A 27,042-nucleotide genomic window follows, 5' to 3' on the forward strand; every position below is an offset into this window, starting at 1 on the left:
CGGTCTGCCCAAGGTCACACAGCAGAGCCAGGCTTGAGCCTCAGGGCTCTCGCCAATCAGTTCCATGAGGGGAGACCAGGAGCGAGCAAGTGGATCGGCTGTTTCTCCCTGTGTGCCCCTATTCCCCAAGCGGCAGCTCTCAGCTGAAGTTTCTTGATCGAGGCCACGTGAATGTCCCACCTGTTCCCTTTCTAGCTGACACATAAGCCCCTCTGAGGAGCTGAAGAGGGGGCTTCCAGGGCCGTGTGACACTTGTCTGTGCAAGGTCTGAGTGAGTTATTCGTGTGATCTTTAAATCTGACAGTAAATTGAGTTCATCGTACATTTATCTCTGTACCAGCCAAGTCCTGTGCTGGGCATGGAGGGGAGGGGAGGAGCGGGGAGAGAACAGGAAAGCCAAAGAGGGAGAGGAAGCTGTGAGGGGCCCTACGGGTGTCAGTGGAGCCCAGGGGAGGCATCCAGTAGGCTCCCCGGACGTCTAAGAATGGGGAGGGGCAGGAGGTGGGGACGCAGTAGGGGGGAGCCTGCGGCGGGCCAGGCGGGGGTGGGGGGCGGCGAGAAAGGGATGACAGTGAACAGGAGGCAGGGGCGCCCAGGCACCCTCGGCTCTGCTGGTGGCTGGCATGGGGGGGCGACAGTCCCTCCCACCTGGGCAGCCATGTGGCACCATGCCAGCGCCATCGTTCTTTTTGCAGCCCCCTTCTCCTGTGATGTGCACACTTCCGCTCCCAGCCCCTCTCTCCCCACCCCTCGCCCCCAACCTGGACTGGCATGGCCGCCTCCCCTTGAAGAGCTGGAGTAAGTTTTCCCTCCTCAAACCCACAGGCAGCTTGGAGTTGGAAGAGAGCTTCCTTTTCTCAGTCGGCTTGCCTCTCTGTCTAGCTTGTGCTCTCTGGCACGTTCTCCCTGGAGGCAGTCTGTCCCAGCGGTTAAGAGCTCAGGTTCTTAACAGACTTCCGCTCAGACCCTGGCTGCCAGGGGGCGGCGCCTCACTCCAGCTTGTCTTCAGCCTCAGACGCCTCGTCTATAGGAAGAGGAGGCACCATAGTTCCTCTTTCCCCGGGATCTGGTGGCGATTACATCAATCGCGAACTGTGAGGCAGCACTTAGGCGGTGCCCCAGCGAAGGTGTGAGCTGTCATCCTCACTCAGACACGCCTCCCTCCAGAGGAAACACCTGCTCCGGGGTCCTGCCCCACCTCCATGGAGCAGGAGGTGCCAGGATGGGGCAAGTTCAGGGAGCCACGGGGGCGTAGGGCGGGGATGCTTCCTGGAGACCCGCCTTGCCAAGGAGGAGTGAGAAGTGGGGAGCTGGAAGGGGGCCCCTCCTCTGGTGCCCTGTGCCCCTCTACAGTTCTCCCCATCCCAGACACCCTCCCAGCTGAGCCTCCATCAGCCCCTGCCTCCGTGAGGCCTCACCCAGCTCGGCAAGTGGACCAAGGGTCCCCAGCAGTAGCAGTGTTAGTCGCTCAGTCGTGTCCGACTCTTTGCGACCCCATGGACTATAGCTCCCCAGGCTTCTCTGTCCATAAGATTCGCCAGGCAAGAATACTGGAGTGGGTTGCCATTCCCTTCTCCAGAGGATCTTCCTGATCCAGGGATCGAACCCAGGTCTCCTGCACTGTAGGCAGATCCTTTACCGTATGAGCTACAGGGAAGTCCCCCCTGGAGCCAGGGCTGTCTTGAGTCCTCCTGGGGGTGCCGTGATTTCGACCTCTGGCCCACTCAGACCAGAACTGCTCACTCCCTCCTCCTGCTTCCTACTGCAGGGTCTGCCCCTCTTCCCAAGCCCCTGCTCCCCTTCTAGGCAGAACATTCTGGCTCTGTGATGTATGAGGATCCCCCATCCCCCCAGCTCAGGTGGCCAGTGCAGGAGAGTCTTTATCCCGTTCTCGAGAGGCCTCATGGTACGGTGGTTAGCGTCTAGGGCTTAAGAGTCAGACTGTCTGGGTTTAGGCCCTGACTGCACTCCGGTTTCCTCACCTGTAAGACAGGGCTGATGAGCCTTGCAGGGCTGAATATGGATAGGAAGTCAAACTTTGGGGCAGTGCCTGGCCGGGGGCCTCTGTCATCAGTTAACTGAGGGCTAGGCCTGCACAGTAGGAGGCCTAGCACCAGGCATGGTGCAGACAGCAGGTGGCCTGTGTTGAGGGCAGGGGTTCTGGGCAAGATTCTTAGTCTAAGCTTCAGTTTCTATATCCATAAAATAGGGGACAACAATTGCATGAGCTGGTCGGGGGTCGTTGAGAGGGTTAGTGATGTGAAGCCAGGGAGCCCTTAGGTGGCAGGTGTTAATATTACGCTCGGGTTCAGGGAGGCTGAAGACCTGCCCAAGGTGACAGGGAGGTTGATGGCAGAGCTGGGTTGGCAGCTTCACCATCCTGCCCCAATGCCCCATGTTCATTCCTGCAAAGCCCGCATGATACTGAGTTTGGAAGAATACTGCACTGCAGCTCCAGACTCAGCCCCAGGTGCATCCCTGGATGTGAATAGCCCACTGCCACACCTTTCTGCAGCCACACACAGGTGTGGAGAGCCCCTGGGTGGGGTGAGGGGAGCCCAGAGCAGGGATGCCAGGGCAAGTGGGACCTTCCTGGGGTGTATGAAATGTCAGGCTAGTCCCCCATGCAGATATTAATGGGTACCCGCCCTGGGGTATCAAGATATCTCTGATCATCACAGCAATCCTGAGAAGCAGGTTGTTAGCCTAGCTTGAAAAGAAAATTCTTTTTTTTTTTTTTTGCCACATCTCCAGGCTTGCGAGATCTTAGTATCCCAAACAGGGATCAAAACTGGACCCCCAGCACTGGAAACTCAGAGTCCTAACCACTGGACTAACAGGAAATCTCTTAGCCTAGCTTTTAATGAATTATTATTATTTTTTTTCCCACACCTTGCAGCATGCAGAACTTCCCTGATCAGGGATCAAACCAGTGCCCCCTGCAGTGGAAGCACAGAATCTTACACACTGGACACCAAGGAAGTCCTAGTCTAGTTTTTTAAAAAGAACTTAATTGAGGTACAGTTCACATAGCATGCAATTGGCTTATTTAAAATATAAGAGTCCACAGTTTTTTAAGGTACTCACAGAATTATGCAACCATCATCACAATCAATTTAGAACATTTTCATCACCCCTAATAGAAACCCTGTGTGTTAGTCACCCAGTCATGTCCGACTCTTTGCCACCCCATGGACTATTGCCCGCCAGGCTCCTCTGTCCATGGAATTCTCCAGGCAAGAATACTGGAATGCATAGCCATTCCCTTCTCCAGGGGATCTTTCTGACCCAGGGATGGAACCTGGGGCTTCTGCATTCCAGGCAAATTCTTTACTGTCTGAGCCACCACCGGGGGTCTCAATAGAAACCCTGTGATTAACAATCACTCCCCACGTCTACCTGCCTCAGCCCTAGGCAACCACTCAGCTAACTACTTTCTCTAGATTTACCTATTCCGAACACATCCTACAAACAGAATTATATGATTTTGTGCCTGGCTTCTTCAGTTGGTGATGTTTTCAAGATTCATCTGTATTGCGGCATTTATCAGTACTTCACTTCTTTTTATTGCTGAGTACTATTCCACATCCTGAATATTCCACACCATCCATTCATCAGTTGATGTACACGTATCGTTTCTACTTTCTGGCTGTTATGAATAATGCCAATCTGAACATTCACGTACACGTTTCAGTGTGGACATGTTATTGCATTTTACAGATGAGGAAACTGAGTTCACGGAGTGGACACTGCTTGGTCAGGCTCCCCCACCTGGTGAATGGAAGATTTAGGCTGGCTATCCAAATCTGGAGCCTGTTTTTCTTCCTAACTCAGTCCTTGTTCTCAGAGCTGAGCTGAATGCTGAGACAGGGCTAAGTCAGGACATTGGAGTGAGGGGTTAATTCTGTAGAGGAAGGAGTGACAGCTTCCCTGGGTCTTGAAGGACAAGTGAGGGGAAGAACACTGCAGGCAGAGGAACAGCAGGTGCAAAGGCCCGGAAGTGTGAGGCTGCCTGGTGACTGGGGCAAAGGTATGGGGGAGGGGAGCGGCAGAGAAAGGGGCAATAGATGGTAGAGTTGGAGACACAGATACTGATTAGATGATTAGAACACCAAGTTGGGAACCAAGGACTTTTACAAAAATTATTGTTTAATTTATAATTTTTTAAAACTTTTAATTTTGTATTGGGGTATGCCTGTAAGTCACTTCAGTCGTGTCTGAGTCTTTCCAAGCCTGTGGACTGTAGCCCACCAGGCTCCTCTGTCCATGGGATTCTCCTGGCAAAAATAGTGGAGTGGGTTGCCGTGCCCTCCTCCAGGGGATCTTTCTGACCCAGGGGTGGAACCTGTGTCTCTTATCTCTCCTGCATTTTCAGGCAGGTTCTTTACCACTAGCGCCACCTGGGAAGAATTGGGGATAGCCAATTAACAAAATGTGATAGTTTCAGGTGAACAGCAAGGGGACTCAGTCATACATATGCATGTGAAGTGAAAGTCAGTCGTGTCCGACTCTTTGCGACCCCATGGACTATACAGTCCATGGAATTATCCACGCCAGAATACTGGAGTAGGTAGCCTTTCCCTTCTCCAGGGGATCTTCCCAACCCAGGGATCGAACCCAGGTCTCCAGCATTGCGAGCAGATTCTTTACCAGCTGAGCTATAGGGGAAGCCCATACATATATGGGAAGTCATACATATATATGTAATTAATGGTCTCGAGGCTTGTGGGATCTCAGTTCCCCAACCAGGAATTGAACCTGGGCCACTGGCTGTGAGAGCCTTGAGTCCTAACCACTGGATAGCCAGGGAATTCCCACAAAGGACTCGATCCAGAAGATGGTGGGGAACCCAGAAAAGCCTGGACTTAATGTGAGGTCAGACAGACCTTAGGCAAATCCCGGTGCTGCTTCCTAGAGACGTTTGCTTTAGTTTTGTCATCTGGAAAATGTGGAAGACAGTAACAATACCTCGTTAAAGTGCTGGGAGGATTAAGTGAGCTCCCATGCTGGAGTGCTTAGCCTCATGCCTGGCAGAGAGCCAGTCCAGCACGTGGTAGTGGGTGTGTAATCATCAAACAGTGTCTGGCAGGGCTATGCCAAGGTTAGAGGTGTTCTGGAAGGGCATCTGGCTGCCAAGTGAATGGTTTGGGAGGCTGTTGTCCAGGAACCTCACCCCCACCCCTGCCTGTACAGAGAGCTATGGGCAGGGTTAGGAGAGGTTTAGTAGTAACTTCTGCAGACTCTGAGACTTTGAGAATTGCTTGTGAATAATAACTAAATTTTCATCTTTTTTGTGAGCTCCTGGGCCTGGTGCCAAACCACCCATGAGCTGGCTTGACGGCCTCTCTCCTTCCTCCCCGCAGCACGCCCGCGGACGCCATGCAGGGGGCTCTGACGCCCCTGTCTTCGCTGCCACCACCTCTGCTAATGCTGCTGCTGCTGGGGTGTGGGCCGAGGGCGGCTGCCAGCGGTGGGGCCGCCGGGGCAGCGGGCTACCCGCCGGTGCAGTACGTGCAGCCCATGCACAAAGGACCCGTGGGGCCGCCCTTCCGCGAGGGCAAGGGCCAGTACCTGGGTGAGCATCGCCCCGCCCCGCCTCAGCCCGTCCTGACCCCCGACTCCCTGTCTCCTGACTGCCACCGGCTCTTCCCAGGCCCTCAGCCACAGCCCGTCCACCCCACAAAGACCTTCCCACCTCCACTTGCTTCTTGATGCGGGTCCAGGGCCTCCCGCCCCAAAAGGGCCCGGAAGTGGGGTGGGGCTGGCTGGCGGAGGTGGTCTTTGGGTAGGGGAGGGGCGGGAAGGTTTGGGGGGAAGTAGGAAGGGGTTGGCGCCGATCGGCTCTAAGGAGGGCTGCTGTGCCGCCTGCTGGCCATTCCACCACAGTTCCGCAGGGATGAGAGGCTGCTGGGGAAGGGAGGCCCAGCCTGCGTAGGTTGGGAACTAGGAACCCGGCTGTGGATACCCTGCAGCTCCCAAGACCGCCACCAGACCACCCCCAAATTGCACCTTTCATGAGAGAAGGGAGGGAGGGCCAGGGTGGTCTTCATGAGCAGGTACAGAACCCTAACTTCTCAAGTTGCACCCCATGCTGGCTAAGGAGTGGGAAGATGGGTCTCCTGGCCCCACTGCCCAGGCCCCTGACTGCCTCTTCTCTTTTTCTCTCAGAAATGCCTCTACCACTGTTGCCGATGGACCTGAAAGGAGAGCCCGGACCCCCTGGAAAGCCTGGGCCACGGGGTCCCCCTGGCCCTCCTGGCTTCCCAGGGAAACCAGGCACCGGAAAACCTGGGCTCCACGGGCAACCTGGCCCCGCCGGCCCCCCCGGCTTCTCCCGGATGGGCAAGGCTGGTCCCCCAGGGCTCCCAGGCAAGGTTGGACCACCAGGGCAGCCGGGGCTTCGGGGGGAGCCAGGGATTCGAGGGGACCAGGGCCTCCGGGGGCCCCCAGGGCCCCCTGGCCTCCCTGGGCCCTCAGGCATTGCTGTCCCTGGAAAACCAGGCCCCCAGGGGGTGCCGGGGCCCCCAGGATTTGGGGGCGAGCCAGGACCCCAGGGAGAGCCTGGGCCCCCAGGTGATCGAGGCCTCAAGGGTGAAAATGGAGTGGGCCAGCCAGGGCTACCTGGAGCCCCAGGGCAGGGGGGAGCCCCGGGGCCCCCGGGTCTCCCGGGTCCGGCTGGTTTAGGCAAACCAGGTTTGGATGGGCTTCCTGGGGCCCCTGGAGATAAGGGTGACACTGGACCTCCTGGGGTGCCAGGACCTAGGGGGGAGCCTGGGGCTCTGGGCCCAAAGGGGCCCCCTGGGGTGGATGGGGTGGGGGCACCGGGGCCAGCAGGGTTGCCAGGGCCACAGGGCCCGCCAGGAGCCAAAGGGGAACCAGGGACCCGGGGCCCCCCTGGCCTGATAGGCCCTACTGGTTATGGGATGCCAGGCCTGCCAGGACCCAAGGGGGACAGGGGCCCAGCTGGGGTCCCAGGGCTCTTGGGGGACAGGGGCGAGCCAGGTGAGGATGGGGAGCCAGGGGAACAGGGCCCACAGGGCCCCGGGGGGCCCCCTGGACTTCCGGGATCTGCAGGGCTCCCTGGCAGACGTGGGGTCCCTGGGCCTAAGGGGGAGACAGGGCCTATAGGACCCCCAGGAGTGCCTGGCATTCGGGGTGATCAAGGGCCTAGTGGCCTGGCTGGGAAACCTGGGCTCCCAGGAGAGAGGGGGCTTCCAGGGGCTCATGGACCTCCTGGACCGACTGGGCCCAAAGGTGAGCCAGGTTTCACGGGCCGCCCTGGAGGACCAGGGGCAGCAGGAGCCCTGGGGCAGAAAGGTGACCTGGGACTCCCTGGACAGCCCGGCCTGAGGGGCCCTTCAGGAATCCCGGGACTTCAGGGTCCGGCTGGCCCTATCGGGCCCCAGGGTCTGCCAGGACTGAAGGGCGAACCAGGCCTGCCGGGGCCCCCTGGAGAGGGGAAAGTGGGGGAACCTGGCGTGGCTGGGCCAACAGGGCCTCCTGGGGTGCCAGGTTCCCCAGGACTCACGGGCCCTCCTGGGCCTCCTGGTCCCCCCGGCCCCCCCGGAGCCCCAGGGGCCTTCGACGAGACTGGCATTGCTGGCTTGCAGCTGCCCAACGGTGGTGTGGAGGGAGCTGTGCTGGGCAAGGGGGTGAAGCCACAGTTGGGGCTGGGGGAGCTGTCAGCCCATGCTACGCCCGCCTTCACCGCTGTGCTCACCTCGCCCTTCCCCGCCTCGGGCATGCCCGTCAAGTTTGACCGGACTCTCTACAACGGCCACAGTGGCTACAACCCGGCCACGGGCATCTTCACCTGCCCCGTGGGCGGGGTCTACTATTTCGCCTACCACGTGCATGTCAAGGGCACCAACGTGTGGGTGGCCCTCTATAAGAACAACGTGCCGGCCACGTACACCTACGACGAGTACAAGAAGGGCTACCTGGACCAGGCATCTGGCGGGGCCGTGCTGCAGCTGCGGCCCAACGACCAGGTCTGGGTGCAGATGCCCTCGGACCAGGCCAACGGCCTCTACTCCACCGAGTACATCCACTCTTCCTTTTCGGGATTCTTGCTGTGTCCCACATAACCTGTGCTGCCTGGCCTCCTCCTCTTTAGCGGTAGAGAGACCTTCTCACTTACCAAGAACCTCCATTTAAAGGAAAAAACCTAAGACTGAGACAGAGGCGGGCACAAGGCGGCCGCAGCCTCGGCCTGGGGAGACTGGCTTGGATTGTCTCCACGCAGGCTGAGGTTTCTTCCCGGAAGAAGCTGGCCTGAGTTCCTCTGCCCCACGTGTCTGTGCAGTGGTGGGGGTTGTGCTCCCTGCCCTGCCTGGCCCCCTGGCAGGGCTCCAGGATGCTCCGCCCGGCTGGTGGAGACCCCTGCCCGCTTGTGAGTCCTGGGCTCTGCCAGGCGGTGAAGGAGGCTGCTTCTCAGTGAGTCAGCAGTGAGAGAGGGCTGAGCGCCGCCCCCCATTCCCCTGGTGAGACATATTTCCAAGCCCTGCCCAGCCTGCTGGCCCTCAGAGGGCACCTGCTCAAGGGATGGGGCGCGGCTTCCCTCAGTTCTTGGCTGGGGCTCTTCCAGCGGCCCTGGGACCTCCAGCTTAAGGTGATGGATCTCCCAAAGAGCTTTTGTTTCTCTCCAGGGGAAGGGAGAGGAGGGGGACCATGGCAGTGGCCAGTGTGGACACCTTGTCAGGACTGCGACCCTAGCGGTGGGGCTGTGGCTGCGGGCCTGTCCCCGGTGGGTATGGGTGCGTGATCGCCCCTGCTGGCTCCTGGGCAGTGCCGAACCCCACTCACTGCTCAGGCTGCAGCCATGGAGAACGGTGGCTTGTGAGGGGCAGGGGTGTGGGCCTGGTGCAGGATGGCCATTCTTCACATTCATCTCCATCCCCAAGGCTGCCCCCACCAGCTTTGGCTTTGCTCAGCGTGAGGGCAGCCGCCCAGGCCCCTAAGGACTGCCACAGGTGGCACGAGGCAGGGCCAGCAATCAGCAAGTCTTGAGTATTCCTCCTCTCTCCTTTCACCTGCTGAGGGAGAATGCTTTACTCAGACAAAACTGTACGGGGTGCCTGCCGGCCCCACCCCCAGTAGCCCCATGGCAGAGAGCTTCCTGTTCACCGCAGAGCGAGGTGCACGCAAGCTCATGGATGAAGGCGGCTGCCCGCTTCTCCTTAGGAAGAGCCAGATGGTGGGTGTGCGTGACTCCAGGGCTTAACCTGCAGGGTCTTCCTCTCCTTCCACTCTCTGGTTCCAGTTTCCTGTCCAAGGCAGGATTAGGGCCCAGGAGGCTGAGGCCCTGAGAAAAAGGGTTTCAACAGGCCCCTTTGGGATGAGGTGGACGTTACTGCCATTTTCCCCAATCAGAGCTCCCCTCTGCAGGAAAAAGGCAAGACCTCCTTCCCTCCCCTCGGCCCCTAGTTCAAGCTGAGTGGATACCGCTGAGATGAGGACCCAGCGTGGACGTGCTGCAGCTCTGGCCCTCACCCCGCCTGTCCGTGTTGAGGAAGGAGGTTGATCACCGACTTCTGGCGTGTTGGGCTGTGGCTCCCTCAGGCCCCTAGGCTGGCCTCCTCCCCACCCACAACTTCTCCAAGTCAAGCAGACCCTTTGACTGCTCGTTTTAACTTTCAAAAGGAGAAAAGAAAACCCAAATCTGCCCACAAGAGCAGGTTGGGCTAGGGTTCCTGGTGGGTTTTTTATCCATCAGCACCATGGGAACTAAGTCTTAAGTCATACCTCATGGGGCCACCTGCTCAGCATCCTGAGTCAAAGCCACTGCCATTTGACCTGTTAGGAAGGGTTCTGATGGGTGGAAAGGCGCCAGCTCCCAGTGAAGTCCAGGGCCCTGAGGGATATGGGGAGCCAAAAAACAGAACAGAACAAAGGAGCTGTTTTACAGAACTGAGTTTCTGCTAAGTGTCATTCCTGAAGCCTTTGGGGAGAGGTAGGTGGTTTCCAAAATGTTTATGGGACTTTAGTTCCAGGTGTCCACTTAACTGACTAGCTTTGATAAACTGTGTTGGGTTTTAACAATGAAAACTACATTACCTTGTGCATTTTTGTATTCTAATTCCTCATTTTTTTTTTTAAGATTAAAGTTTAAGTGTTCTCCATTAGTAATTTCTTTCTAACCTGGTATAGGAAGCTTAGTTCCCTACATACCTATTATGTGGCCTGTGTCACAGGAGATTCAGGAAAAATGCACTTGGGAATCAAAGAAAATGGAGCTTCTTTTTGAAAAGAAAAAAGTATTGACTGTATTGACACAATCTCAATAAAGCCTGTTGTATAAACAGCACTGTGCTGAAACTGGCCTTGATGCAGAGGTGTCTTGAGCCTCTGGATTTCATAAAGCACCTGGGGAGCTCTCTGGGACTCTTGTTCTGCACCTTCTCAAAGAGCATGCATTCTTCCCCAGCCCCCAGCCAGGGGTTCTATCACCACTGCGTCAGAAATGCTCTATTCTCCAAAGCTGCCTGGGCTCTGCACCAAGTAAATGCCAGGAGGCATTTTCAGATACCAAACTAAGGCAGTGGCTGGAGCTGGGGGAGATGGGTCAAGCTTCCCTGGAACATTCCTAAAGCTCTCAGGGGTAGTGGAGCATGACAGCTGGCTCAGGATCCCGAGGGCGAAGTTTCAACATCTGATACACATTATGAATGAAATCAGGGATCTCTGCTCCTGTGGGCGGGGCTGGTGCCAGGCCCAAGGCGGCAGGCAGGGCTTGGGGAGCAGTCCTGGGAGAAAGCACCTGCCCCACAGCCTGCCACATGCTGGGGATCTGGACCGCAGACCTGAGGCCAGTCCAGGCCCTGAAAAATCCCGGAGGAACCCCGTCCCGACTGAAGGCAGACCTGCCCAGCAATCCTAAAACCTCAGGTAAGCTGCAGGCTGGGCAGGGATCCCCACCGAGGCTGAAAGAGCCCTCACGTTTGGGGGGGGCGGTGCCCTCTCCATTTCCATTTTCCTTTCTTCAAAATGGATGGTGTGTAGAACTTCCTGGCAGGCCAAGGCCCTTGACAGAGGCTCAAGATGCAGAGGGAGGGCCCCCCTCGCTAAAGGTCAGCAATCTGGTAACCCAAAATTCCCCTCACACCCTTCCACAGGGTTCTGGTTCCTGGCCCAGCGGGGCCTGGGTCCTATCTGGGAGGCAACCTATTAAGTCGTCAGGTACTCTAAGAGCAGTAATATCTGACTTCTTCCTGCCCACTGCCTGGGCCACTGAGGGATCTCCAACAGGAAAAAGCACCAAACTATGCCTGCTCTCTTCCTGGATGGACAACTGGAGGAATTTGCCTCCACCACCCAGCAAGTGGATCCCTGGCTCCTACGAGTGAGGCTCAGATAGAGAGGTGCTAGGCACAGAAGGTCAAGGTAAGGGGAAGAATCCACCCACTGTGGAGGAGAAACACAAGAAACAGTGGTGGGACTTACCAAAAACTGTTTATTGCTCTGGGATTTTCTCTGGAAGCTGTTCACAAGACCCACGACGGCCAAGGGCCAGGTGTGCGTCTCGACTGGCTAGATCCACGTGCCCCCTCCCGATCCACATAAACTGAGCACTCAGGGCTCAAAGACAGGCTTCTGGCAAACTGGCTAAATCCCAACAAGGAGAAATGATACCGCAGATCATTTCCACCTCCCCAGATCCCACATCCTAGATAATCAAGGAAAATGCCACAAATACTGCTCCAAAATAAAAGCTGCCCTGGTCCCTCATGTCTGACTGAGGAGCCAAGAGCACCGAGGCTCTGCAGAAGGCAGGAACCCAGCACCAGAAGGCACCCATCCTTCCCCAGACTAGACGCTGGCCCCAAGGTGCACTCTGCTCATGTGGCAGGAAGAGAGAAGCAGGGAGCTGCACCGGAGGATGCCTGGGGTTTCCAATGTAAGCTGTAGCCGGTCCTGCTGCACGGGGCAGGGCCTTAGCAGCTGAGGCCCTCACAGACTCTTCTGGAAGACCCGGTGCAGGCTCTGGGCCAGGACATCAGTCTCCTCATAGCCTTCACAGCTTTGCTGCCAGCTCTCTGGCACCTGTTCCATCCCATAGTAGGCGCCAGCGATGGCCCCGGCCATGGTGGCAATGGTGTCCGTGTCCCCACCGAGCGAGATGGAATAGACGAGAGTCCTTTGGAGGCTGTTGAAGGCAGAGGGGATCTCGGGGTCGGGCTCCATGCAGCGCAGGAAGCAATAGATGGCGGTGGGAACAGATTCAAAAGCAGCAATGCCATTTCCTGTGGGGAGGCCACAATATGGGAATTTGACCCGTGTTCCTGGGCCCCATGGTGTCCCCAAGTTTCCTGCCACTTGTCACAAGTCAACTCTCTAGGCTTCAAGTTAAGCTGGGATTAACATCACTGCCTGGGTTTAAATCTCAGCTTGCCCACCTACTGACTGTGTGATTCCTGTATCTTGGCTTTAGCTCCATGTGCAGAGAGGAAATAAAGTTAGGAACTTTTGCAGGGCTGGTGTGTGAGGGTGAAATGAAATCCTAGAGAGAAAGCACTCTGCAGAGTGCCCAAAACACAGTAAAAACGCTGTGTGAATAAACAGCAGCTATCACCATCAGCTGTGACAACTAACGGCCAGCTGCCATTTCTGGATGGTGCAGGTTGAGGGCACTGTTGCCCTAGAGAGGAAGGCACTGTGCCCACAGCCTGCCAAGGAGCCTCCAGAGTATGGTGCTCCTGTTACAGCAGCCCCAGCAAAAGTGTGATGGTGGCAGCAGTGACTGCAGGTACCTCTCCCATCCCGTGCACGAGCCCAGGATGAACCCTGAAGGGTGACAGGTGGGGGCAGGGGGCTACCCACCTAGCTCGGACACCACCTCCTCTCTGGTCACTGAGTCCTGCTCTAGAAGCTCCCCGATCTTCTTCAGTCGGCTGGAGTACGGACGCTCCTCCATGCCCAACCTGTGGATGGGGGCGAGATTGCAGGGAGATCGGAGCCAGCAGGGTGGAGACAGCAGGATGGGGCAGGGATGTGGTCAGGCTGATACCCAGGCACAGGTGCCAGGGCAAGAAGTGGGAAGGGCTGGGTGGGAGCTGGCTGGTTTGTTCTCTGGGACCCAGAGAGCCCTGAAGCACAGCCTAAGCACAGGGCTCTCCCCACCTCTCCTTAGGACGTGCAATTAAAGAAGGAAGGTTTCACAGACTTCCCAGGTAGTCCAGCGGTTAAGACTCCACACTCCCAATGCAGGGGACCTGGGTTCAATCCTTGGTCAGCGAACTGGATCCCACATGCCATTAACTAAGAGTTCAGATGCTGCAACTAAAGATCCCACATGCCGCAAGGAAGATCGAAGATCCCTCATGCCGCCACTAAGACCTGGCGTGTATAATATTATTAACATTCAAATTAATAATATTTAATATTATTAAGTGGGCTTCCCTGGTGGCTCAGAGGTTAAAGCATCTGCCTGCAATGTGGGAGACCTGGGTTCGATCTCTGGGTTGGGAAGATCCCCTGGAGAAGGAAATGGCAACCCACTCCAGTATTCTTGCCTGGAGAATCCCATGGATGGAAACAGAAACATTTGTATTCATTAAATATGTATAAAATAAGTAGTAATATGTATTAAATAAGTAGTAATACATATTTAATAAATACATATTTTAAAAAAGGTTTTCGCTTGAGGCAATGCCACCCCACCAGCATACACGTGCACAACAGACGTGCCCCCAGCCCGCCTACTCACTCCCTGGCATCCAGCACGGACTGGGCATCACTCTCCAGCTCTTCCATGTGGCCCAGGAGCTGCTCGAGGAAGTGCTCACTGGACGACTCACCCTGCAAAGCCAGGTGCACAGCCAGGGCCTGCAGGATGGCACCATTGTAACCCAGGGAGGAGGCGTGTGTCAGCTGGGCCGAGAGCCGGGCAAACTAGGGCAAAGGCAAGGGAGGCGAATACCTGTGGTCACGGCACTCAGGTGTGCAGGAGGGAGATCAGAGGGCCCAGAAGCCAGCCCACCTGGACTATACCTTCTGCACATCCTGGATGCTGCTATAGGCCAGCGAGATGCCAGCTACCCGCATGGCACCCCCGTTGCCATAGGAACCTTTGCCATTAAACTGGGCGCGGGCAGGCTCAAAGACATCCCGGCATTTGGGGCTTAGGAGCTTCCTGAAGACAGTGATCACTCCAGCACCATAACCCCGGTCAGGGTCCTTCTTGTACTCCTGAGCAAACCTAGGGGCGAGAAGGCCACAGGATCACAATTTAAGAGATGCCTGCCATGGCTGGGAGAGAAGAAACCTGGCTGGTTTGGGAAGAGGAATCCTGGAGCTGTCACTTCTAGTTTGGGAAGCTGCAGCAGCCCAAGAGACGGTGTCCTGCTGCGCGGTCTGGGGGAGGGTGTCCTGGCATGCACGGACATCGCTGCGCTGGTCAAGGGGTGCGATAACTCCGCCCACCCGCTTGGCCTCACCCTGGGACCACTGCCCTCACCTGTGAGCCATGTCCACCTCGTCGAAGGCCTCCTTGGCCAGCAGGGACTGCACCAGCGCCCTGGCCATGGCTGTGTCGTCTGTGTAGCACAATGCTTCTGCAGGGAGGGCAGGGGGCAGAGATGGAGCTGCAGGGCTCGAGGGTGGCGGCTGCGGCCTCCTGCTCATGCTTTTTATCTACTACTTCCAGAAGGCCTCAAGTCAGCCTCTCACTCTCATCCAGTTTCCCGAGCTCTTAGCCATGGGATTTTCGACAGTTACATATTCTGAGTTGGTCACATGTCCTGCTGATTTTAGATCTCCCGTGTCTTCCCCACCCTCCAACCTGGCCTATATGTGCCGCCAGAAAATTCTTCCTAAGAGTAGAGCATCACTTTCGTCATCACACTCTGCTGCTCAGATGGCTGGCTCTCACCTTCAGGATAAGGTCCAAATTCACTGTCATGGCCATTTGAAGCCCTTCCTTCCTTACCCATCTTATATCCCGCTGTTCCCCTCCGCTTCCTCAGAACCAATCCTGGAGCCTGGGTCACGTCCTTCCCCGCTGGGGGTGCTCGTCTCCCTCCACCCACCTCCTCTTCTTCCTCTAGGTGCCCAGGTCTTCTGCCTTGGCACTTGTAACACACATCACTGGTTTTGGTAGCTTCTCAGGCTATAAGCCAGTTAGGGACAAGGACTTGCTTTTATCTGAAGAAGACACAGCTGTAGAGAGCAAAGCACATCCCCTAATGAACCCCTTCTTATTCCTCACATCTAATATCTGCCCTCAGCCCCCAGCCCCACCCTGCTCTGTGTATCCCAAGCCCCAACCCTGCCCTCTGTTTCCCTTTCACTCCCAGAAGGCCCCCACTCTCTACTTTGCCAGCAAGAGAGGCCTACAGGCTCCTACCCGCAGCCACACGCTCTAGTCTCCCCTCAGAGGGACCGAGTCTCTCCTGCAGTCTGGCCCCGGCCTAGTTCCGGGGGGCCTTGCCTCTCCTTTGTCTCCTCAGCTTCTCCCTCTGTGATGAGCAGAACCCAAGCTTCATTCAGCTGGTCCCTGGCACCCAGCTTCCCCACAGGGAACCACATCTCTCCCCCTCCCAGCCCAGATGATCGGAGATGGAGCCAATGCCACCTCCAGCCCAGCCAAAAGCACATCCCGTGCCCCCATTCAGGGATGAATGGGTGACCTAAGCCAGGCCAGTGAGACCATCAGAGACTTCTGCTGGGACTTCTGTAAAGAGAAACTTCCTCTGCTGGAGATGCTGAGCTAGGAGCTGCTGAGAGCTACCCCATGGGAAGGGTCTGCCAGGCTGAAGCCCACCCAAAAGAACGCAGATCTGAATCAGGAGAGGAACTGAGTCTTGAGGACTCCTTTTTCATTCCCTCCTGAACCCACTGAAATATAACTTCAAGGGTTCACCCTTCTACTGACAATGCTTTCCTAAATCCTAGACTTCCCCCTACTTAACTTCTCTGTGGCCTCACATCAGTAACCAGTGTCTTCATCTTGAAATTCCTGAGTTTTATTGTTACACACCTCCCCTGCTTCTCCTCCAATAAACTTTTTCCTTCTGTAGCTCCTTTTCTTTCTCCAGGTTTCTGGGTGTGGCTCCTTTTTCTTACTATTCTACGTGATCTCCCAGAAGAATCGTCCTCAGCCGTGACACTGCACTGAGTTCTGAGTGATGAGTTGACCGCCCAGGGGAGGGAGAGGCTGAGGGAACAGGGACCGCAGTACATGCAAAGGGGCTAGAGGCGGCACGAAGTGCCAAGAAGCGCAGCACAGAATGTAAAGCCAACGGTGCTATAAGATGGAACTGGAACCGCAGGCGAGGGCAGGCCAAGTAGGTCCTTTAAGGAGTGTGGCTCTATCCTAGGGGTAATGGGCAACTATTGCAGAGATTCAGGCGCGGGGAGGCCTCCCTAAGATCTGTTCCTCAGAAGTGCACTCCAGCTGCGTGGAGATGGACTGGTGGTGCAATGTTCTGAGACTAGGGTAAAACGGGTGAAACTGGCAGAGATGTTAAGGACTGGAGTAGGCGCAATCTAGGCGTGGCGTGCCCCGAGACGGCGAACGTTTGGGGCGAGATACGTGAACGCGGGGCTCGGATCCTGGACACGCTGAGGCCAAGGTATCCCCGCGTCGTGCAGGCCCCTCCGGCCGCGGTCCCCTCCCTGCCCGCGTCCCTCGTCGAGCCCCGGGTGCCCCCGGCGCCCGGCCCCGCCCACCTGTCCGCGCGCTCCCGGGCGAGCCGGGGTCCGGCTCCAAATCTTGGACCTGACGCAGGACTGACGTCAGGTCGACGGTGTCGCGCGCCTCGTAGACGGCGCCTACGCAGTCCCCGAGCAGCGCGCCCGCCAGGCAGCCTCGGAAGCGGGAGAGGGAGCGTGCCGCCCCAGCCCCGCCGCAGCCCGCCGCCGTCATCGCTGCCGCCGCCGCAGCCGCCATCCGCGCGGACTCGCCGCTACTTCCGGCGTGGCGGGCGCGCGCCCCCACTGCGCGGCGTCCCCGGCCCCACAGCGCCGCCCCGCGGCCCGGAGTCGCAGCGCACCCCCGCGGGAGACCAGGGGCGGTCCCCAAGCCCTGGTCAGATAGGGCCCGGCCTCTCAGGCAGCATTTCCCCTACTTGTAAGGGCTTCCGTGGTGCCTCAGATGGTAAGGAATCCACCTGCATTCTTTACCATCTGAGCGGGAAGATCCCCTGGAGAAGGAAATGGCAACCCACGCCAGTATCCTTGCCTGGAGATTCCATGGACAGAGGAGTGTGTGTGAATTCCATGGACAAAGGAGTGTGTGTGGGTGTGTGTTAGTCACTCAGTCGTGTCCGACTCTTTGCGACCCCATGAACTGTAGCCACCAGGCTCCTCTGTCCAAGGGATTCTCCAGGCAAGAATACTGGAGTGGATTGCCATTCCCTTCTCCAGAGAAGGTGCTTACGGGGAGCAACTTAACAGAGGAGCCTGGTGGACTACAATTCATGTGGTTGCAGAATCGGACACAACTGAGCAACTGACACTTTCACTTTTCCCCTGAGTTGTAAAGGGCGTCACAGCTGGCTGGTTGGCCACTGAAGGGTCCTGGAGAGCTGGGCAATGAGCCAGACCTTCGGGTCACTGCCCCCCTCCCCCGCATGGTCGGCCAGCTGTCCGCTGGTGGCCCCTATTCAGGCCTAGGTGCCCACTTCCAAGCCCTCCCCATCACCCTAGCCCGCTCTGGGCCTTCTCTAGGTATGGAGAGGGGGCAGAGCTGGTTAGAGGTCACACTGCTGGAGTCCAAGGGTGCTGGCTTTAGAGATGGTGTTTCTCATCTTTGCACCTCCACGCACAGGAGGGTCAAGAGCCCTCTCCCCCGCTGGCTACATACAGGCAGAACAGAGAACCCTCTAGACTGAGAACCCCGACTTTTATTAGATTCGTTCTCTCCACTCCCCCCATCCCTTCCATTTTCAACCAGCCTTCCTCTCCTCCCTCAGCCCCTGCCTAGGCCAGCTCCAGCTGGCAGGTTTTGAGTGGACTCAGGGTGCGGTTTGTGGTGCGGGTGAAGGTGTCCACCTCGGGCACGAACTTCTCAGCAGGCACGGTCAGCTTCCGACGGGTGTCCATGCACTTGGTGTCCAACAGCATGGAGTTGGCCTTGCAGGCGATGTCAGCCTGCAGCCGGGCCAGATGCTTGTACAGGGCATCCAGAGCGTCCCTGGGGAGCAGGCATTACCAGCCCACTGCCCCCAGCATGAGGCTGAGAACTCAGGGCTGACCGAGCTCACCAGCCTTGAGCCAGGAAGCCAGCAGGGAAGCCTGCTGGCAGCCAGGGACCCCAGTGGTGGGAGGTATCTTCCCACCCCTCCTGCCCACTCCCTAGACCTACTGTGCCTGCGCCAGCTTCTGCTTCAGGGCGGCAATGGTTGCCTCTAACTGGTGAACCTCGTCGGTGAGGCCGTACTGTGCCTGGAGGCAAAGGGGCAGGTTGGGAGTCCCAGGTCAGCCATACTAGCCTTCTGCCCACAGGCCTGGGGGGTGGTTGCCCTACACCAGCACTCCTGCTCTGCCAGAGAGTGAGTCATCCTGAGGAATCTTAGCAGGGGCCTGTGCCCTGCTGGGGTGCCCTCGCACCTGGTCCCTGCAGAGTTCCACGTTGGGCCGGTAGGTCCTGGCTTCTAGCCTTGTGTGGCACAGCTTCAGGTTCTGTAACTTTCTGCGCAGGTCTTCCTCCAGGCGCCGGATGTCCTCCTGCAGCTCGGCAATCTCCTCCAAGGTCTGCGGGGACAGAGCACCCAGTCTCCACCTGCTCACCTAGTCCAGGGCTTCCTGGCGGGGCTCATCTCACAGCCGAAAGCCCACGCCCCAGGAGACCACGTGGAGAAGGCTCACATTCTTCTCTTGCCACTTGAGCTCACTGTACAGTTTCTCCATCTCCCGCAGCCGCTTCCTGAAGGCAAATTCCGTGGCAGCCCTCTGGGCTTCCAGCTCGTTGTTGGTCTGAGGACAGGAAGTAGGCAGGGCAAAGGGAGGGAATAAGCTCTGGCCACCTGAGGGTGTCGCTCAGGTGCGGGGAGGGATGCCATAAGACAGGGACCGGAAGACAAGGGCTTGTGAGTGCCCGCTGGGGCCAGCTCTTCGCCATGGAGAATCGAGGTGGTGGTGGCGGGGGACTCACCTCGGCAATAGTGAGGGCGATGGCCTCCCTCAGCTCGATGGCCCTCTTCATCTCAGCCTCTCCGCGGTCCTTATTGAACCGACTGAAGTCATCCCACTGCTGGAGTGTGGTGGAGCTGCAGGCGGCAGGAAACAGTAAGAGCATGGCCTCTGCGGGGAGGAAGGGAGAGGGAGTGAAGCGTCCTTCTTACCCACTGGGCACACGTGTGGGATTGATCTTCAGAGAGATGTTCGGGGACTTGAGGTTGAGAGAGAGGCAGCCTCTGTCAATGTCCAGTGTCTCCATTTTGCCACGATGGTCAGAGCTGAGCTGCTGTCGGGCTTCCTGCAGGAGGCTGGGGGGGCGAAAGAGACTGGATCAGTGAACCATCCCTCCAAGGCAGCCCCGGGATGCAGTCCCCCACCCTGGTGCTGAAGGGACAGGGAGGGATGGGAAAGCTGAGGTGACAGAGGAGCTGCCGCTGCAGTTGAGACAAAGATGGGCACAGCTGGATGAGCCCCCTACAGACAAAATTAGGGCACCCAAATGCTTGTACACACCCACAGGGCATACACCCACATGGCTCACGTGCCCAGAAAGTCAGGGATGATGGCAAATGGACTCATCCCTCATGTTTCCAATCAATAGATAACAGCTGCCGGGAGCAGTGTCACGAGAAGTATTCTGAGACCATGTCCAGGAGGTGCAAAAAGTGCAAAAAGTGAGTGAGTGGTTTCTGCCACGGGCACAGCGGGGGCAGAAGGCAGCCTGAGAAGCAGTGACTAGTTACCCATGATACACAGGTTCTGCATTGAAAACACAGCCTCCCAGGGCAGGGGAACATGAGAATGCCATCTTTCTCTTACAAGAGCTTCTCAAAGGCCTGGCTGATCTTCTGTTGCAAGGCCTTCTTGGTGGCCTCAATGACCTCCACCTCTTTGTGCAGCTCCTCCTCCACAGGGTCCTTCACCACATCAATGTCACGCCGACTCTCCCGCAGGGTCAGGCATTCAGTTGCCACATCCAGAGGCAGGTTCTTGGCCTGCAGGTTTTGCTCCGCTGACTCTTTCATCTAGAAGAGAGAGGGGACAGGGGGCTGGGGGGCCATCCTATTGGGAAGCAGCTCTCATCACCACTTTAGCCGAGGGGACAGTGAGTGACTCAGATGGACAAGCCACCAAATACCCAGACCCGAAAGAGGGGAAGGAGAGGAGGTCGTCCTTGAGCAGGGTCTCCTGGCACCCTGCCCTGGCTCCCTGCCTGTGCCAGGGCGTCGATCTCAGCATCTAAATCTGTCAGACACTTGTCCAGCATCTCCTTCCATCGGTTGACAGTATCGATCCTCTCTGCCAGCCGCGTCCTATTATCGTGTTCATCCCAAATGGTCTGGAAGAGACAGACACAGATAAAAAGGCTGTCGAGGGCTGGGAGCTATCCCTCCACCACCCAGCTGGGCTCCGGACCCCCAACCTGGTTGTTGGTCTCGTTGTGGAGGACCCGGGCCTCCTGGCGGATCTGGTGTGAGGCATCTCGCTGGCGCTGGGCGTTGGTGGACAACAGGTAGCTGTTGGTCTGCCAGTCTGGCAACCGGAAGCGTGGACTGGGCTTGACACTCAGCGTGGCCATGGTGCAGGTCCTGAAGGGTCAGGCCCCCAGGCCTGTTCCAGGACACCTAACTCTGCAGGAGGGGGCAAACAGGCGGCAGGAAACCATGCAGGAGAGCCTCTCCTGGACTGCAGCCCCTCTAAAGGACATGCTCCTGTCCATTTTTCGTCAGTTCCCTTCCTTCCGGAAGCCTGCCTGGGAACAGCTCTCCCTACATTCAACTTTGAGGCATTAACTAAGTCTCCTCCCACCCATCCATCCATAGACACAAGCTGTGGCACCCTTACCTTACTGAGGCACCTTCACCCTGGAGCAGGTGAAAGGGGATAATGAGGTCCCTCTGGGTGTGTATGTTAGACCAAGTGCTTAGTAGGGCTGGCAGAGTGGGTGGGTAGCAGGAATCCTTGTTGTTTAGCAGGAATTGTTGCTGTTTAGTCGCTAAGTCTGGTTTGACTCTTTGCAACCCCATGGACTGTAGCTCTCTGTCCATGGGGTTTCCCAGGCAAGAATACTGGAATGGGTTGCCATTTCCTTCTCCAGGGGCTCTTCCCAACCCAGGAATTGAACTTGCCTCTCCTGCACTGGAAGGCTGATTCTTTACCGCTCAACCACCAGGGAAGCCCTTGTGTTAGTCGCTCAGTCATGTCCGACTCTTTGCGACCCCGTGCACTGTAGCCTGCCAGGATGTTCTGTCCACGGCATTCTCCAGACAATGATACTGGAGTGGGAAGCCATTCCCTCTCCAGGGGATCTTCCCCACCCAGGCGTTGAACCGGGTCTCCTGCACTGCAGGCAGATTCTTTACCGTCTGAGCCACCCTGGGAAGCCCAGGGAAGCCCTGGGTAGCAGGAAAAATAGACCTTAATCCAATTTCCACCCCTACTTGCAGCAACCAAGTCCTGTCGATTTTCTTTTCTTTCCCTGCCCTAGCTTTGGGACAAGATCCGGAGGGATCGAAGAGAAGGTGCCCTGTTCTCCGCCTGGAAAAGACAGGCTAGTCTCCCAAGTTGGCTCTAGGGAATTAGGGGTCGGGGCGCTGTCACGTTCCCTCTCTCCGCCCTCTACTGGAGGAGGAGGAGGAGGAGGAGGAGGAGAGGGGGGCAGTGAGGGATCCCCACTGGGAGGAGCCGGGCTTTGTCTGGTTCCCAGCCCAGCCCCTCCCGTCCTCTCCCAGGATAGTCTTTAGTTTATATTACTACCCCGGCACGAAGAAAGGAGCGGGAGGGAGTTCGACCTTAGGTGTGAGCACCCCGCCCCCGCCAGCCCGGTCCCCTCGTCCTCTCACCTCCTTCCGCGCTCGCACTTCCGCCTTCCTCGGCCAGCTCCTCTGTTAAGCGCCCCCGGTTGCTAGGCACCCCGGTTGCTAGGCACCCCGCTCTCCGCGCGCCGTTCACCTCTGCCAGCCTGTTTAGCTTGGCCGCCGCTGGGGCAGCGCCGGCGGCTTTGGGGCGCAGAGGCCTTCCGGGTAGGAAAGGGCCGGTGGCTGGGCTAGTGCTGCGGAAAGTGCAGCGAGGATGGGGAGGGCGTCAGGATACGGGACTCACTTCATTGAAAGTTAACCATTTTTATTTTGATAAAGGTCACCCACCAACATGGCAAAAGAAAAAAAAAAAAGGTACCAAAGTCATCCTCAGGCTCACTCCCCAGTAGGTATCCTTCCAGAATGTGTATATATTTAACACTGTTTACACACATTCTTTTGATCCTATCTTTCCCAACAATTTCATCATCTACTTGACGTCATAAAAGGAATGATCATCGTATTTGGAGAGAGCACGTCCCTGGGAGAGGTCACTGCGGTTTTGGAAGTAGTAATGCTCACAATTCAACCGTTTCTTTAAAAAGGAGAAGGGGAAAAGAATTCAACCGTGCCAGGACCGTGTTAGGCACTGGAAAATGTTGGTCGTTAATGTGCATAACTAATAGGTGAGGCAGGCATGACCCCCATTTTTGCCAGCAACTAAAGAGCCTGGCGAGGGTGGAAAGTTTGGTCCCTAGGTCTATCTTCTCTCAATTACGACTCCACACTGCCTCTAGTGGTGGCGCTGGGCAAGAGGGTGGCAGGGATGCCAGCCTCAGCTTGCCGGCCAGCTGCTCTTCGGAGGGCTGCGCAGAAAGATCCTAGGAGGTGGGTGCTCTGACCACCACCGTCTTACCGGCGAGAAAACAGGCTCAGAGAAGTGAGGAACCCTGTGCCCAGGGTCACATGATAAGCGGTAGAGCCTGGATCCAAACTCAGGCCGTCTGCTCCAGAGGCTGAGTTTAGGTTTTTTTAGATGGAGGATAAGAGAAGAGTCCAACGGGACTCCTCAGTTTTAAAACAGCAGTGAGTGCGGGGTGGGGTGGGGTGAGGGTGGGGGGCTGGTGGGGAGCGCGTCACAGAGAGAAGAGAGGTTAGAGAACCCAGGGCTTGGTAGGCAAGGGGATGCTGAGGTTGGTTTTTGAGTAGTTTGAGGTAATTGTCGTGGATCCGGTACTGCAGTCTAGCCGACAGAAATGTGAGTCTGGAACTCTGCAGAGAGACTGAGGTTGGAAACATTTCCAAGACTTCTTTAATCACAAAATTTTTTTTCCACAGAATATTTTCTAAACTCTAATACATGGCTCATAAGCCAGACATGCATGGAAATTTGTGATATAGCTCTTTATACTAGGATTAGTGAAGACAGAAAAATATAAACCCCTGGACAAATTGTTAGAAAAAATGATCGGATTTTGGCATAGATATTTGGAAACGTAACCGGAAGAAGTCAACAAATATGGAAGAATGGTGGTGGCTTTGGCACGCATCTCTGACTGTGGTGGCCTTGATGTTCATGACTCCTGAGGCTTCGGCACATCCTGACCAGGGACAGAAGGCATTAGAAGAAAAGGTCAGACAGCTGATGGACTGGACTAAGAGAGACAGGGTGATGAGGATGAACACTGCCGCCTTCAACCACTTTGTATTAGAAAAGCCAAGAAACTACTCCGTGATTGCAATGTTTACTGCTCTCCAGAGGTTTAGTTCATGTGCACCATGCAAACTTGCTGTTGAAGAATTTCAGATCTTGGCAGGTTCCTGGCAGTTCTCCAGTGCGTTCAGCAACAAGGTATTTTTTGCTATGCTGGATTTTGATGAAAGCCCTGAGGTCTTTAAAACGCTCCAGGTGAAGGGAGGTCCAGTTGTCCTCCATCTTCCTGCTAAAAGTAAATTCACGGCAGCTGACATTTATAATTTCCAAGTAAGGGATATCTCTGCGCAGCATATGTTCACATGGGCAGACGACAGAACTGGGAGATGGATGGGCAATTTCACAACCAGACAGCCTATACATTTTCACTATCCCTTCAAGTTAGGGATATCTTTGGCTCTCATCGGTGGACTTGTGTATGTATTGAAATGGAAGAGGACATTTATTTTTAGCAAAAATTTTTGGGCGGTTTTAGCTCTGTGTTTTGTAATCTTGATGTCATCTGGTCGAATGTGGATTCATATACGAGGAGCCCCGTTTGCTGAAAGCAAAACTCACACAGGACAGACACATTATATTCAAGACACGTATTTCTTTCAGTATGTAGCAGAAATGTACATCATTTCTCTGTTTTATATGTGCATTACCCTGGGAATGGTGCTGTTAAATACGGCTGCCACCTCTCGTATGAACATGAGAAGGAGGAAGATAACGTCCGTGACTGGTATGTGTCTAGTCGTCATCTTCTTCAGTTGGCTGCTTTCTTTCGTCAGAATTAAGTATCATGTCTATCCATTCAGAATTCTCATGAATTAAAGAGGATCCTAGAGATGTTAAACAAGGAAGCAAGAAGCTTTTTTTTTTTTTAATGTGGAGGCAAAAACATGAAGCGGAAGAATATGAACTCATAACTTCTTTAAGTGATTGAGATTTAGCCAAAGGAGACATGTGGTGCTTTGGTAATAACAAGCTGTTTTTTTTCCTCAACATCTGTTATGGTATGTATCTTCTCTGTTCTTCTCAATTTTCTCCTCCCAGTAAATGTCATATATTACCTTACTTAGTGAATTCCAATGACTAAGACCCTCAGAGTGTATACTTTTTCTCAGAAGAGGACCAGGTTTGAAAGTCCCTTAATTAATACTTTGTCAGCTGAATCTTATTCTAATATGAAAAATGTCTTGATAAGGTGTCCATCCCCGCATCTAGTTACTGAAGTTATGCCTGTATTGCCTTTCTTGGAGGCGTGTATTTGCACAGCTTACTAAGCGTGCTGCTCCCAGAGCCTTCCCTTTCTGTAGAGTGCACTTCCACTGTCTAGAGGCAGATAGAGTATCCTTGGTGCTGCATCTCCCAAGTCTTTCCCGCTGAAATACGTTATTGTGCTGCTCGATGGTTGTAGATATTACAAACGAACTAAACACTGGATTATGTCTCCATGACTATTAATTACTTTTTAACTGGAAAGAGTTCAGATAAATTTTTTAAATTTTTCTTTCAAGAGGACAATTTCTAACAAAATAGTAGTTCCTCTTTTGGTCTTGCTGTGAGGTTGTTTTCAATTAAATTTAAATCCAAGGGGAAAATAAAGATAATTCAGAGGATGAATGATGATTTTATTCATCCTTTTCTGTTTGGAGGCATGCTAAAATATCAGGTTATTTCCAATATGCAGAAAGGTAAAATGGAACATCTTAAAGGTGGTTCTATTTCAGCCTTTTCACCCTCTTAAGTGGAAAAACAAAGTACAAATTTGGAGATCCCCCTCCCCCACTGTTTAACTGTTTACCATTCTTCTATTTTATATAGATAATCAAAGTTAAGTTCTAAATAGTTTATTAATCTTGGCAAATGACAGCAAAGTTGTATTTTACTATTACACTCTCGTCATCCCTCTGGAAATTTCTATTTTAGAAAAGTTAGAACTTTGTGAAAATGTTTTTCAAGCAACAACAATTTAGTGTTACATGAGAAGACTTCTGCAGATTTTCAAATTAATACCAAAAGGGTCTTTTTTGGGGAGTACAATAAATTTTTATTATACAGCAATTTTTTAAAAAAGACTTTATCGTCGTAGAATTCAGCTTCACATTAGAGATTCCCACAGTGAGGGAACAACTTATTACTTATAATTTTATATTTGTGGACAGATTATTTTAGGGCAAGTAAACACATTTGAGGATTAAGTCTTAGTTTAGCATCTGTAACAATTTGAAACCTATCTGAAGGGACCTCTTCCCTACATGAAACTTCTGTATATTCAGAGTATTCAGAAAATCTCCAGGCTCTTCTTCCTAGGATTTAGAATTCAGTAATGTGAAATACCAGCATTTCTAATTTTAAAATTTCCCTTGGACATGTAACTATCAGTATCTAGTATCAGCTGAACAGGGCTGGGAAGTTTGCAAAAACTAAACACTGCCTAACTTTTTGCAAAGTCTTTACTCTTGAATAAATAGTCTTTCCCTTTCTCTACCATCCTGGGACAAGTATTGAAGTCTGATCAGATACTGAGAGTAATAAAGCTGAATTCCCTTTCAAAGTTTGATAAATTAAAAGGCAAAGGCTCATATGTAACCTTTAGTTATACTGTGAGTCTTAAGAGAAGCTGAGAGATACCCCAATAACTCCCCAGCATGCAGAACTCAGTCTGACAATTTCTTGGTTACAATTCCTCTCAAATATTATATTCTAAAAACAAGCAGGGGGACCTCTGTGATGGTCCAGTGGTAAAGAATTTGCCTTGCAATGCAGGGGATACAGGTTCAATCCCTGATTGGGGAACTAAGACCCTACAGGCCTCAGGCAACTGAGCCCACACACCACGATTGCTGAGTCCATGTGCCATAACTAGAGAGTCCACACACCACAACAAAAGATTCCGCATGAGGCAACAAAGATTCTGTGTTCTGCAACTAAGACCCGATGTGGCCAAATAATTTTTTTTTTTTCAAAAAGAGATACTTAAAAAAAATCTACCAGGTTTTGGTCCAGTGGTTAATAATCTGCCTGCCAAAGCAGGGGACACAGGTTCAATTCCTGGTCTGGGTAGATCCCACATGCCACAGAGTGAGTAAGCCCATGTGCCACTGCTGAGCCCACACTCCACAAGAGAAGCTGCTGGAATCAGAAGCTCATGCAGTGTAATTAGAGAAAGCCTGATCACAGCAACAAAGACCCAGTGCTGCCAATAAATAAATAATACATTTTTTAAAGTTACAAAATAACCAGGTTTGAAAAAAAAATCAAGTGATAAAGAGAAGAGATTTGTCTCACCAATGGACTTTTATCTGTTATTGCCTTCTTATTGTGAGTTGAAGAGCACAACAGAGCAGAGGCAAGGAGGTGTACAATCAGTTCTCAAGGTATTAAGTCTAAAAGGTCAGGGGTTCCATAGCATAGCCATGACTT

General features: G+C 54.5%; 3 protein-coding genes across 3 annotated transcripts; 1 reads left to right on the forward strand and 2 right to left on the reverse strand.

Annotated features, from left to right (window-relative positions):
- The first annotated feature begins 5,379 nt into the window (after window positions 1-5,379).
- COL8A2 (collagen type VIII alpha 2 chain) lies at window positions 5,380-8,087 on the forward strand. Its single transcript, XM_068966477.1, has 2 exons — window positions 5,380-5,575; window positions 6,169-8,087. The coding sequence occupies exons 1-2, from the start codon at window positions 5,380-5,382 to the stop codon at window positions 8,085-8,087; spliced, it is 2,115 nt and encodes a 704-aa protein (XP_068822578.1).
- Window positions 8,088-11,478: 3,391 nt separating this feature from the next.
- Window positions 11,479-16,888, reverse strand: ADPRS (ADP-ribosylserine hydrolase). Its single transcript, XM_068961905.1, has 6 exons — window positions 16,669-16,888; window positions 14,456-14,552; window positions 13,990-14,197; window positions 13,706-13,890; window positions 12,820-12,920; window positions 11,479-12,242 (listed from the first exon to the last, which is right to left on the reverse strand). The coding sequence occupies exons 1-6, from the start codon at window positions 16,886-16,888 to the stop codon at window positions 11,950-11,952; spliced, it is 1,104 nt and encodes a 367-aa protein (XP_068818006.1). The 3' UTR covers window positions 11,479-11,949.
- A 1,031-nt stretch (window positions 16,889-17,919) lies between these two features.
- TEKT2 (tektin 2) lies at window positions 17,920-22,217 on the reverse strand. Its single transcript, XM_068965963.1, has 10 exons — window positions 21,963-22,217; window positions 20,543-20,750; window positions 20,333-20,458; window positions 19,939-20,144; window positions 19,284-19,427; window positions 19,094-19,208; window positions 18,808-18,915; window positions 18,550-18,693; window positions 18,305-18,384; window positions 17,920-18,133 (listed from the first exon to the last, which is right to left on the reverse strand). Exons 2-10 carry the CDS (start codon window positions 20,696-20,698, stop codon window positions 17,920-17,922), a joined length of 1,293 nt encoding a protein of 430 aa, XP_068822064.1. The 5' UTR covers window positions 20,699-20,750; window positions 21,963-22,217.
- Window positions 22,218-27,042: the final 4,825 nt, after the last annotated feature.

This window comes from Capricornis sumatraensis, chromosome 2, assembly GCF_032405125.1.
Source record: "Capricornis sumatraensis isolate serow.1 chromosome 2, serow.2, whole genome shotgun sequence".
Lineage (NCBI taxonomy): Eukaryota > Metazoa > Chordata > Mammalia > Artiodactyla > Bovidae > Capricornis > Capricornis sumatraensis.

Bases quoted from the DNA above. Each gene is read 5' to 3' on its own strand.
- COL8A2 (XM_068966477.1), top strand. From the start codon at position 5,380: ATGCAGGGGGCTCTGACGCCCCTGTCTTCGCTGCCACCACCTCTGCTA. The intron at 5,576-6,168 runs GTGAGCATCGCC...TTTTTCTCTCAG, and splicing joins GGGCAAGGGCCAGTACCTGG to AAATGCCTCTACCACTGTTG.
- TEKT2 (XM_068965963.1), bottom strand. From the start codon at position 20,698: ATGGCCACGCTGAGTGTCAAGCCCAGTCCACGCTTCCGGTTGCCAGAC. The intron at 20,145-20,332 runs GCAGGGAGCCAG...TCTCTCTTCTAG, and splicing joins AGATCGACGCCCTGGCACAG to ATGAAAGAGTCAGCGGAGCA. The intron at 18,134-18,304 runs GTAGGTCTAGGG...CCTGCTCCCCAG, and splicing joins CAGAAGCTGGCGCAGGCACA to GGACGCTCTGGATGCCCTGT.
- ADPRS (XM_068961905.1), bottom strand. From the start codon at position 16,888: ATGGCGGCTGCGGCGGCGGCAGCGATGACGGCGGCGGGCTGCGGCGGG. The intron at 14,198-14,455 runs GTGAGGGCAGTG...TCTCGCCCCTAG, and splicing joins GAGGTGGACATGGCTCACAG to GTTTGCTCAGGAGTACAAGA. The intron at 12,921-13,705 runs GTGAGTAGGCGG...CCCCATCCACAG, and splicing joins TCCGTGCTGGATGCCAGGGA to GTTGGGCATGGAGGAGCGTC.